At 52.3% G+C, this 11,196-nt stretch overlaps 1 protein-coding gene across 2 annotated transcripts; it reads right to left on the reverse strand.

The window, feature by feature from the left end:
• Positions 1 to 2,964: 2,964 nt before the first annotated feature.
• Positions 2,965 to 10,975, reverse strand: Gdpd2 (glycerophosphodiester phosphodiesterase domain containing 2). 2 transcript variants are annotated; one of them, XM_076562401.1, is made up of 16 exons: positions 10,742 to 10,975; positions 9,698 to 9,811; positions 9,380 to 9,483; positions 8,993 to 9,086; positions 8,734 to 8,793; positions 8,386 to 8,484; positions 8,116 to 8,209; positions 7,820 to 7,965; positions 7,611 to 7,693; positions 7,346 to 7,496; positions 5,317 to 5,538; positions 4,961 to 5,109; positions 4,216 to 4,363; positions 3,998 to 4,080; positions 3,731 to 3,753; positions 2,965 to 3,630 (listed from the first exon to the last, which is right to left on the reverse strand). In XM_076562401.1, exons 1-16 carry the CDS (start codon positions 10,898 to 10,900, stop codon positions 3,578 to 3,580), a joined length of 1,782 nt encoding a protein of 593 aa, XP_076418516.1. In that variant the 5' UTR covers positions 10,901 to 10,975; the 3' UTR covers positions 2,965 to 3,577. The 2 variants fall into 2 exon arrangements, with proteins under 2 accessions (XP_076418516.1, XP_076418517.1); XM_076562402.1 differs by having other exon boundaries at positions 3,731 to 3,756; positions 10,742 to 10,962.
• Positions 10,976 to 11,196: the final 221 nt, after the last annotated feature.

The following is an 11,196-nucleotide window of genomic DNA, read 5'->3' on the forward strand; positions in this document are numbered from 1 at the left end:
CCAGATGAGCAGGTTGCTGAAAACAGACGTTTCCGGTTTGTAAGGGGTGGAGGACGAAGATTGCTGTTCTTAGCCAACGGGAATTCTAGAAAATTGAGAGTGGGTGGGGATAATTTTGGTGATTAGTCCAGTGAAAGTATCAAGATTTGCCCACCATTCTCAATGTGTGCCTCAGGAAACTCCTACTTCAGCCCATTAAAATAAAGACTCCATGGGAATGACAAAATATAAAGGGTTATTCATGCCTCAACGGGGACACGTTTTTCAGTGGCTTTTTGAATTAGGTTTCTCTGCGGAGACCTGAAAGAGAGCTCATGAGGTCTGCAGACCCTTTTGAGTAGGAACAGAGCCCCAAAAGAGGGAAAGAAATACCAAGAATGGGCGGGTGCTAGACTCGGAACTTGGAAGCTTCTTGGCTCTGTGCCAGCACCTTTCCTAGGATCATGCTGAAGCCCCCTTTTTTCATGAGATCTCTGAGGACCAGAAATTGACCGTTCTCCCTTCCAGTAAGCTAGTACCTTGCCTAATCCAGGAGTCGGCCCATGCAGGCCAAGGCTCTTCCACAACGGCTTCTCCATTGAGACTCACCTCTGCCCTCTCGGCTAGTACAACAGCGTCACTGGGGTAGAGGCCCCCAATGGCAAGCATGGGGAGAGCTGTACCCAGGAGTGTGCTCACAGGCTACCCCTTGAGCGATACTAGCTTGAGGTACCTTGCAGCCAGAGAGCATTTGTCCCAGTCACCACCTCTGTCCACTGCAGCTCCACAAAGCAGGATGGTAGGGGGAAGCTCCTTGCTCCCCATGTCTCCAAATTGAACTGGGTCGGGGCTGTGCCTCGACTCTATTAATAGCCCCCTAACCCAGCCTGCTAGCCCCAAACCCAGATGCCAGGAGCTGTGAGTCAGCAGCTAAAAATAACAAGCAATTGCACTCAAAACCCAATGAGCAGCTCCGCCTGGCCTTGGGCCCTCAAATTTTGGTCAGTCTTAGTCTCCAGTTCCCGGTCTCATAGAGGTCCAGTGCCTACAGCTGTCTGGTCCTCCTAGGAAGAAGAGTTTGCAGTGGCTGGCTCAGAACTCAGTATGCAAAGTCAGCAGCTAGGAGCACGGTCTGAGTTGGTGCTGGCTCTCCGGGAATCTGGACACTGAGGTTAGAGGAGGACTTCAGTCCAGGGCTGGGGAGTTGTCAGGTTAGAGCTGTGAGGCTGGAGGTTCATGGTATGGAGTCAGGAGGGAAGGGGGGAGGGAAGGGAAGGGGAAGGAAGGGGACGGGAGGGGAGGGAAAGGCGAAGGAAGGGAAGGGGAAGGAAGGGGAGGGGAAGGAAGGGAAGGGAAAGGAGAAGGAAAGGGAAGGGAAGGGAGGGAAGGGAAAGGGAAAGGGAAGGGGAGGGGAGGGGAGGGGAGGGGAGGGGAGGGGAGGGGAGGGGAGGGGAAGGGGGAAGGGAAGGGAAGGGAAGGGAAGGGAAAGGAGGAGGAAAGGGAAGGGAAGGGGGAAGGGAAGGGAAGGGGAGGGAAGAGGAGGGGAGGGGAGGGGAGGGGGAAGGGAAGGGAAGGGAAGGGGGAAGGGAAGGGAAGGGAAGGGAAGGGAAGGGGGAAGGGGGAAGGGGGAAGGGGGAGGGGGAAAGGGGGAGGGGGAAGGGAGAAGGGAAGGGAAGGGAAGGGAAGGGAAGGGAGGGGAAGGGGGAAGGGAAGGGAAGAGGAAGGGAGGTGGGGGAGGGAAGAAGAAGCTGTAGGGCTGAGAGCCTGGGAAACTGACAAGGGCAGAAAAAAGCGTATGAGTTGGGAAGCAAGTACCTGCCCGAGGGTGACAACATGCAGTACTTGACAGACTGAGGGGCTCCAAGAGCTGAGGTCGGTGGTTGGCTAGACTGAGGGCCGAGATCGGGAGGAAGGAAAGATAAGGGAATGCAGCTTGAAACACAGTGTGATCTGCTGAGTTTAAGGCAACATGGACCTTCTCACGAGTCTCCACTGCTGTCCCCACAACCAATCCAGCCACGCCTGCCTGGGCCAGGTGTGTCGGCATGGAGGCCTATGAGAGTGAGGGGGGCGGTGAGGAAAGAAAGAATGAGTGTGTGTGTGTGTGTGTGTGTGTGTGTGTGTGTGTGTGTGTGTGTGTGCGTGTGTGTCACGCGCCCTACCGCAAATTCAAACTCGCCTCCATCCACGGGAGACAGTGAGTGCCCAGAGGCATACTGGGAATTGTAGTTCCCATGGCTACCGGTAACCAAGGTGTGGAGGACAGGGATGGTGGGGTCTTAGCCGGAGATGCTAGTGCTGCTCCAGGTCCTGATCTGGCAGTAGAGAAGGAATCGAGGACCTTTTCCTGTCCAGCCCAAAATCTTAATTTGAGTGGCCTTTGAGTGGAGACACGAACCAGGACAAATGGCAGTGTCATGGAGGCTTGCAGGGCCAGCCTGACAGAACCCCTACTTGTCCTAGTTTTTGTCTTAGCTTTCCAATTCTTTTTTATCTGACTCACCATCGCCAGGTCAACTCTACACTCTGCTTCTAGCCTTACAAGCAGCAACATATTGAGGAATTTGCTCCTCAAGGGGAAGGCTAGCTAGAACCAGACTCCGTGTGCATTCCAGAAAAGAAAAAAGGAAACAAAAAGTGGAAATCAGATCTTGCCCTCAAAGTCTGAAGTCAAGGACATAAGTCCCCGAACACGCAGGGAAAACTGGTGGTATTCATCAAGCACGTCACAATGGCGAGGGATCCAGCCCTCTCGGGGCCAGTGACCACAAGGTGGAGCTACAGTGCAACCCTGCACAAAGCTCCTGGGCCACCCTGGACAGAGGCCACAGCCTCTCTCTTCAGCCTGCTGGGGAGGTATCAGTCCTTCCCTCTCCCGCCGGCAAATCTCCCGGTGATGATGACCTCTCAATGTCATTTTACATTCAGTTCCAGATGGAATGCACATCCTTTCCAGCCCCAGCACTGAAATGATTAGACTGTGACCAAATGACAATTAAAAATTCATTGAATACCAGATTAACAGGCAAGATACAGGAACCATTCATTGCTCACAACAAAAAGCCACCGTAGGCACAGAATTGCGTTGCTAAATGAGCTTTTTAGCTCCCAACCTGTGGGCAGGAAAGAAGCTAAATTGAGAGGGTGAGGAGAGAAAGGGCACCGAGTGGGGACTGTCTTCCTCATCTTAAAGTACTCCAGGAAAGGCCCTTTTGCCATGTTTCCTTCAGTCATCATTCTGAGCTATCCCACCCTGACACACCCTGTGTCTTCTCCCCAAGCGCATGTGCACACAGGCCCACGGCATTATCTTGGCAATCTCTCTCACTTCCTCGTTTTAATTTCATTTGGGGAGTAACTTCTTGTCACTCACTGTCTTTCCAACTAATTTTTTTTGTCAAAATATCAGAGGCAGCAAATTCCATGGCAGCTTGAGACATGCCCACCATCTGGACAGAGAGGGCCTTCTTAGTTCAAAAGCCACGCTCCCCTCCTGCAAACATTTTCTTCCGGGACATTCCACTTCAGCTCCTTGCCTTCCCCTTGGCCAGTGCACACCGGCATTAGACTGCAGATGATGGGGGCATGGGTTGGGCATTCACTCCGCCATGACGTTGTTGATCTTGGTTAGCAGCACGGCTGTTTCTAAGCCTAGGGAAGTGGAGAAGAGGTGGGTCATGCAGGGAGTGAAGCGGGGGGGGCGGGGGGGGGCATTAGGAGGAGAAAATGAGAAGGGAAGGGACATTCTTACCAGCTCTGTTTCTCTTAGCACATCTCCTATGGAGAGAAAGTCTTTCTATTGTGAGTGCCACCAACTTGCAGCAAGACCTTCCGACCCAGGGGGTCTCCAAACTGCTTCCCCCAGGGTCAGAACAATTTATTGGTATAAGGAAAGCTTAAAAATCAATGGGACTGGACCAAATCCCAATCCCAGGCAGCATATGTGAGTCAGAATCGGCCTTATTACCTGGGGTCTTGGGAAAGTAACGACCCAGGGGACCACGGCAAAACCACTCACCTTCGGAGGAGGAAGATACATGAAAGCAGTAGAATGGAGACACAGTTGGTGATGATCCATATCATTAAGTAAGTTTGAGGGGGCTATGGGAATAGAAAAGGCACATCAGTGGCCAGAGCCCCCAAGAGTGGCCTATGGGGGTAAATCAGTATGGAAGAGGACAGGTTTAATGAGAACCAGAGATGGGAGATGAACAGTGACAGTTCTAGAGCCCTTACAAAAAGCCAGAGGGGGTAACGCATGTGTTGTAGCAGCTGGCAGTCGTTGGTGGTGACTGAGTCTACCCCTGCACACCAGAGCAGGGAAAAGAGCCAGGGCTTGTTCACTACGAATAGGTTCACGGAGACATTGTTGTGGTGCAGTGCCCTGGGGAAGTGGGAAAGAAATGAGGAACATCCAGAATCTGCCCGGCTCATGTCAGACTCTCTGCCCTGGATCCATCCTCTTATACAGATCTCTGTGATGTCGAGTAATCACGAACATCTTTCTCCAGAGCCCTATCCAGTTTGGTCCCTGTCTACCTCTCCAGCTTCCTCTTCCCCTTTCTTGCTCTTTATTCTCTCCGTGCTTCTTCTGGTTTCCCCATGGTTAGCTCCTTGCAGTCATCTGGCACTCAGCTGGAGCATCACCTTTTCAGTGCTTCCTAATGTGGCTTCCCTGGCTCCTTACCCCAAACCCCAGTCACTACTGCACCATGTGTTATTAATATTACTACCCAACATAAACGTATTTTAGGTGATTTCTTGTCTACATCTCTTGCTAGTTCCTAAGTTCCATGAAAGCCAGGAGCTTTCCCATCTTATTCACATGTCTTTCTTTAAGCCTCCAATAAATGCTACATGATATATAGCAATCGTCCCCTAGGTATCCATTGTGGGAATGAAGGAATAGCTTTTGCAGCCCCTGCATTGGTTCTTTCCTGACAGTCAACCTCGGGGTTCCTCTCTCTCCCCTGGCACTCACTTGATATCCAACGCTGGCAGGTCTTGATAGGGTAGGTTGAGAAACTGGAGCCTCTCTGTCCCGTTGCCACCCTGATGGCCGTAGATCTGGCGCATTCTGGGCGCCCTTTGCTGCACATACGCCCGATCTTCATCCGGCAGCCAAAGAACCTGGGGTTCAGGGAAGATGAGTCTGCAACTGAGCAAGTCCTAGGGATTCCGGGGACAGGGACAGAGATGTTGGGCCACAGAATGGAGTATGTGATCTGGGGTAGGAGGGTGAGGGCAGGAGGCAGCCTTGAAACCATCATGGCCTAAGGAAGGTAGGTTGGGAATGGGGGCAAAAGGGGGGGCTTTGGGAGCCCTGGACAACATCACCATGGCTTGGGGCACGCTTGCATTCAACACAGCCTCCAGTGTCTGATTCACAAACGTCTCATAGTATGTGTGGTTTCTTGGGGGTCGGCGCAAGTCAAACATGATGGAGAGGTTGAGGGCTGCCGCTTCCTTCAGTAGTTCCTCCAGTGCTGGTACTGTTTGGTTCTCAGCCTCCTGCCGGTCAGGGCCTGATAGCTCTTTGGCCCCCCAGAACGGCTGTCTCTATAAGAGAGGGAAATGATTTCAACACTACAAGAAGTCTCCAGCTTTCCCCCCAGCACTTGCTATTTGTTTATTTGTTTGTTTATTCATTTAGTCATTTTTGAGACAGGGTCTCACTATGCAGTCCCGGCTGGCCTGGAATTTGTTACGTAGCTATATAAAGCGTGCTGGCTTTGCACTCACAGTGGGCTGCCTCTACTTCTCAAGTTCTGGCACTAAAGACGTGAGCCACCATAGCCAGCTAGCGGCTCTCAGTCTCACCAAGTGGGCCCTGATTCTGCTCACCTCTAGCCAAGGTCTTCCTTTCTCCAAAGTGTTGCTTTCTTCCATCTAATCTTACCCTATGGCCTCAGCCTCCTACCCCTCCAGCTTGTAACTTCTCTTCTCCTACTACATCATCTCTTCAGTCTCAGAGAGACCCTGGTGACCTTGAGCCTTTGCTTTGCTCCTGGTCCTTTGGTTCCTTTCTTGTTGTAGCCGCATCCCCATCTATATAGTCCAGCCTCAGCTTGAATTACTTTCCACAGTGCTCTCAAGAGGCTCGTTTCCACCTTTCGTACACCCTCTACACTCTGGTTCCGTTTGACAGCCGTCTGCCTCCTCCACCTTCAGGACTGGGTGCTGCACACTGTCTCGGGCAGCCCCCAGCCTGGGGACTCTTAGTGTTGTATTTCCTGCTTTTGCTCACTGTAGCTTGATAAAGCTTTCGCTTGCTCTTGATAGGCCTGTTCTCCCTTTCCTCCCTGGGGTTGTTGCAAGCCTTTGCCATTCTGCCTGTCTTCCCTTATTATCAACCAATGGCCTCCAGTCCTGACATAGATAAACCTGGATAACAGTGAGTGTCTGCTATGTGCAGGGGACTTTGTGTCTGAACTGACAATCTGTCTGAGAGCCCTAGAAGGGAGGTACCACAATCATTGCTGCAGTACAAATAGGAAACGGAGACACAGATTGGCTAGGGATCATTGGCCAGAGTCACTACTGCTATCGAGTGCCAGAGCCAAAGTTCAAATATAGACATTCTTGGTTCTTAATTACTCTAATATGCCATCAGATATAGACTTAAACTTATAAAAGAAAAAGAAAGCTGCAAGTCTGTGTTGTGACCTTATCTTTTTGAAAAAACATATGTACACACAGTGAATATCAGTGAATATTTTAGATGGTTGGATTATGGGAGATTCCAATTCATAAATTATTTTTCTGATATTTTTTTACAATGAACAAATATTACTTTTGCAATCAGGAAAAGAGGTACTGTAAAATTAAACTATCCTTTTAAATACGTTTCACTGCCTAGAGGATCAAAGTCAACACTTCAATGTCCAACCTTCAAAATTCCTTAAGCTCAAGGCCTGCCTCCCACCACTCCCAAGAATTGAATCTACCAGTTCCATTGAGCTACTTTTTGTTTTCTAGAAACCTACTTGTATTTCTGGCCCTTACCCATGCTCTTCCCTCAAACTAGGACTCCCCGTCCCAAGCAAGGCTTTGGAGTGTATGTCAGTGGTGGGGTGCCTGCCTAGTCAAGGCTCGGGGGCCTATCCTAACACCGCAGAACTAGTTCCCCATTCTTGCTTTGCCACACAGTGGAGCTCACTCCAGTCGGCCCAGGACAAGTATTTTTATTGCTCTATTTCCGATTCCAATTGTCTTTTGCTCAGGCTCTCCTTATTATGTGGGAGTGACGTGAGGGCAGAGAATGTTCTAACTGACCAGCACAGGGTACAGCAAGTCCATATTGCTGGAATGAACTCTGCCCTGAGTGCCACCGAGGTGGTGGCCTCTTCTTAGCTGGAGCCCTCACCTCTAGGAACCAGGCTCCGGCATTGAGTCTCTGCAGTTCAGCCCAGGAAAAGTCACTGCTGTGAGCTGACATTCGCTCTGGAAACACAGAGGCTACATCGGTAGTCCTGCTCAGCCGCTCATCATGCATGAGAAAGGGGACTCCGTCCGAGCTGAGGGTACAATGAGTGTCAGCAGGGGATCAAGCTCTGGGGCTACCATCTTTTTCTGAAAGCCTCCACTGTGTCCCTCAGCCCACCCACCCCCTGGGCCCCACCCTCCATCACCTGACCATCACATCTGTCTCAAACACAGCAGCTCCACATTCAGCTGTCTTCCGCAGGGACATCAGGGTATTCTCGGGGGCCAGCTGGGAAAGGGAGCCAGTGAGGATGTAACGGGGAAGGGTGGGGGCCTGGGACCCCACAGGCCTGGTGGCTGAAGCCTAGATGAGCAGATTCTCCCTTACTCGCCCAGGTTTCTGCCTGTCACTCACCATGGGGGCCCCTCGGTGTCCCACCAGCCCAGGCTTGGGGGGTAAGTCTCCGAGTTTCATGATGCAGGGGGAGGAGATGAATATGGGGGCCAAGTAGATGACCAGAGTGACTCCAAAAAATAGCAACAGTAGTAGAACCTTGGGGCCTGTGGAAAGTGAAGGACAGGCTTTGGGGCAAGGCGACAAGAGAGATGGAGCTCTAGGGCCAGAGAGCAGAGCTCAGGTATAAGAAATTGAAGGAGCAGTGGGAGGAGGCACTGGTGACCAGGGAGGGGAGCACGGGCTGAAGTTGGCACCTCTTGAGTGGATACGGTAGAAGGTATCAGCCACAGGCCAGGCCAGGAAGGTGACTCCAGCAACTGCTCCGATGTGAAGGAATGGGGCTGTGGCCTGTGGGTGACAGCTGATGAGAAAGGCCCTTCTTCCTATTGTCTCCCTCCGCCCTTAGGGACGAACTTCCGGAGTTCAGAGAGACCTGCAGTCTCGTAGGACCAGGGGCAATGTCGTGTTCCAGAAGTGGCCATGGGCCACGGCATCCACCTGGACAGTGGAGATCAGCCGCTTACCTGCAGGGACAGCCGTAAACTATACCACTCCTGCCGCCATTGGATATCCAGTCCCACCAGGCCAGCGGCCACCAGAAGCACAACGACGAGCAGTAGCACCTGGGACAAGGGGGGAATGAATGCGCCTTCCTTGTCAACCGAGGCTCATGGTTACTTGTGCTCCCTCCTCACTCTGTTGCCATGGGATTCTTCCCCTTCCCGAACGCATCCACTATCCTTCCACTCAGCATGTGCTGGGTTTCAGGTCCTGGCCCCGACCCCAGGGATAGAAAAGCGAACTCCTTAAGCAAATGGCCATCGTAGTGTTGGAGCCGGCATCCCTTCTCCCTCATTTCCACTTCATTGTACCTTGTGGAGACTATGAAGATGCAGAGGATGGCCACAGAGCTGCAGGAGCAGGCCCAGGAGCTGGGAACAGAGGGGACAGGCACTTAGGAGGCTCCAGGAGAAAGCAAGTTTGCTGAGAGGGGATTTGCAGGCTGGCATCTCCTTCCCACCCAAGAATTATCGTCCCCTCCCCTCAGTGGCTAGAATGAGAACCAGACGGTAGACCTGAGCAGGAATGAAGGGCTTATGTGGGAGTTAGGCCAGATATCCCTGGACCAACCAATAGCAAGGATGCATATGTGACCAGGAGAGAGATGACCAGCAAGAGTACCAGGGACCAGTCCATCCAGTGACCCCAGTGGCGGAACAGGAATCTGTAGGAGCGTAAAGGAAGGTGTTCAAGGGGAGGAGGTGACCTGAAGAGAGTTGAGAGTTGAGGTGGCTAGATCCAGGAAGATAATTAGATGGGAGGGAGGGGACATGCTTCCTTCATAGGGCCAAGGTCTCCAGGGACTGGGAAGGTCTCTTGGAATTTTCTAAGGTGGTTAGGAATGCTGGGATTCAGGGGCCATGTAGAGCTGGGGATGACTGATAAGGGAGGCTGAGCACGGGGTAGGAGGTAGGTTGGCTGGTATGCGGAGGAAGGGGTGGGTGGTACGTGACATACTCGTTGAAGTTGTGTAGATCATTGAGAAGGATGAGCCCGATGTACAGCCAGCCCAGGGACAGGAGGAAGGTGAGGAAGAGCAGGCCAAACCAGATGCAGTCGCACTGCGAAGGGGCAGGAGAGAAGCTCTCAGCCGATCCCCATTTCATGCTCAGAGGCATGGCAACTCAGCTTCCTGCCCTGCACTGAGCTGCTCTTCTTGTATTTGAGGGAGCGAAAACCCCTTCCTCCCTCCCAGCTGCCTATGAATACAGTCCCTCCAAGCAGCCGTTTTTTTTTTTTTTCTAACTTGAGGCCTGGCCCCCATCCCTAGTCCACCTTGCTGGTTTGCATCCTCTGTTTAGGATATTTCCTCCAGTGGCAGCTATACAGGCACTGGAGGCAGCGGGCCCAGATGGAGCAGCAGCCGGGAGACTCAGTCATGGTGAAGACCTGGGGGAAGGGACACAGCCATCAGGGAAATCTGATAGCGGACAGATCTCAGCCTCCCTTCCCGGGTAAATGAGGAGCCTGGGGCAGGTAGGGAGAAACCTCGACTGCTACTTAGCAAGAGGGTTTGTTATCACAGGCCAGACCCAGAGCTCTGGATTTGATAAGGTGACTGGCCCCAAGCCTGGGAAAGAGGGACCGTTTCTAGATTCTTCCATTGCCCCTGATTTTTGATACCTGGGAAGGCAGTGGCCCAACCTTTTTGCAGGCATACTGTGTACCTAGTCTCTCTAGTTCCTTCTTATTTAATGATATCCAGATCTGGGGGTGGAGTGCTTGCCCAGAGTAACAGGAGAAATTGCCCCCAGGGTGGGGCAAACTCAGTTCAGCAAGTTAAGGCAGACTTGACTGAGCATGAGGCAGCCCAACGCTGTCTTCCAAGCCAGGAAGCAGGAGTAACCTGAAGCAGTGGTTCCAATTCTGACCCCGGGCTAAGGGAGGCACAGCAAGTGGACTAGTTGCTATGGATACGGAGATTGTACAAACCACAAAGCCCTGACTGAAAGATTCTCTGTGTCCACTTCCCAGGGGTTGGGGGCACTGCTAAGAAGAGTGGAGGGGAGCTGGTTGCCTGGATCCCTTACTCCCAGGCTTCTAAAGGAGCCCCTTTCCCGTCTGGTCGGTCCAGAAAATCCAAGTCCCCCCCACACTAGCCTTGTCCTTTCCTGTGCAGTCGTCATGAACAGTCACCCTCCACCCCAAATAGAAACCCAGCTCTCACCTTCCCCCTCCCAGGGGCCCCACCCTCGGAGTTATCCTTAATGAAAGTACAATACACACACAGGGCAAAGGTGCGTGCGTGTGTGCCTGCATGTGCGTGTGTGTAGGGTGGTGGTGGTGGTGGACTTGTCTTGGAGCAGAGTATTCCTGTACCTTGTGCTTCTGAGTATGGCTGAGACCAAGCTGATCCACACACTGGGCTGGACATGGGCCTGTGCTTCTACGTGAGTAGGTGGACGGTTTGAAGCAGGTGAGAAGTCTACTACGGAACCTCCAATGTAAGCAGGTTGACTGTGTGTGATTTGTCACCATATGGACATGTGTGTACACTAGTGAACTAGTGGCTGCCAGCACAAATGGGTCTGAAAATGACTGAAAATGTGAAGGAGCCCCTGGATAATCAATCTCTGTCTCTCTTTCTCTCTCTCCAGTAACTGTTCTGTACAAAGGGACTGGGCCCCCTTGTTCACGCTGGAGCGTCTTAAGAGGTGCACAGTGGCAGGGCTCCTGCAAGGAGGAAAGGGGTGTCTGTTCTTAAAACTGCCCCCTTACTCAAAGTTCCCCTTGGGAAAGGAGGGTCTGTCTAGGGAGTGGAGGGGTGGGGCCTG

This window comes from Peromyscus maniculatus, chromosome X (genome assembly GCF_049852395.1).
Source record: "Peromyscus maniculatus bairdii isolate BWxNUB_F1_BW_parent chromosome X, HU_Pman_BW_mat_3.1, whole genome shotgun sequence".
Taxonomy (NCBI): Eukaryota; Metazoa; Chordata; class Mammalia; order Rodentia; family Cricetidae; genus Peromyscus; species Peromyscus maniculatus.

What these genes read in the sequence shown, in the direction of transcription:
- Gdpd2 (XM_076562402.1), bottom strand. Translation starts at nt 10,900, where the DNA reads ATGGTGACAAATCACACACAGTCAACCTGCTTACATTGGAGGTTCCGT. An exon ending in GACACCGAGGGGCCCCCATG is followed by an intron (nt 7,694 to 7,819) that starts GTGAGTGACAGG and finishes TCCCTTTCCCAG; the next exon opens with CTGGCCCCCGAGAATACCCT. An exon ending in CCGGAGCCTGGTTCCTAGAG is followed by an intron (nt 5,539 to 7,345) that starts GTGAGGGCTCCA and finishes CCTCTCTTATAG; the next exon opens with AGACAGCCGTTCTGGGGGGC.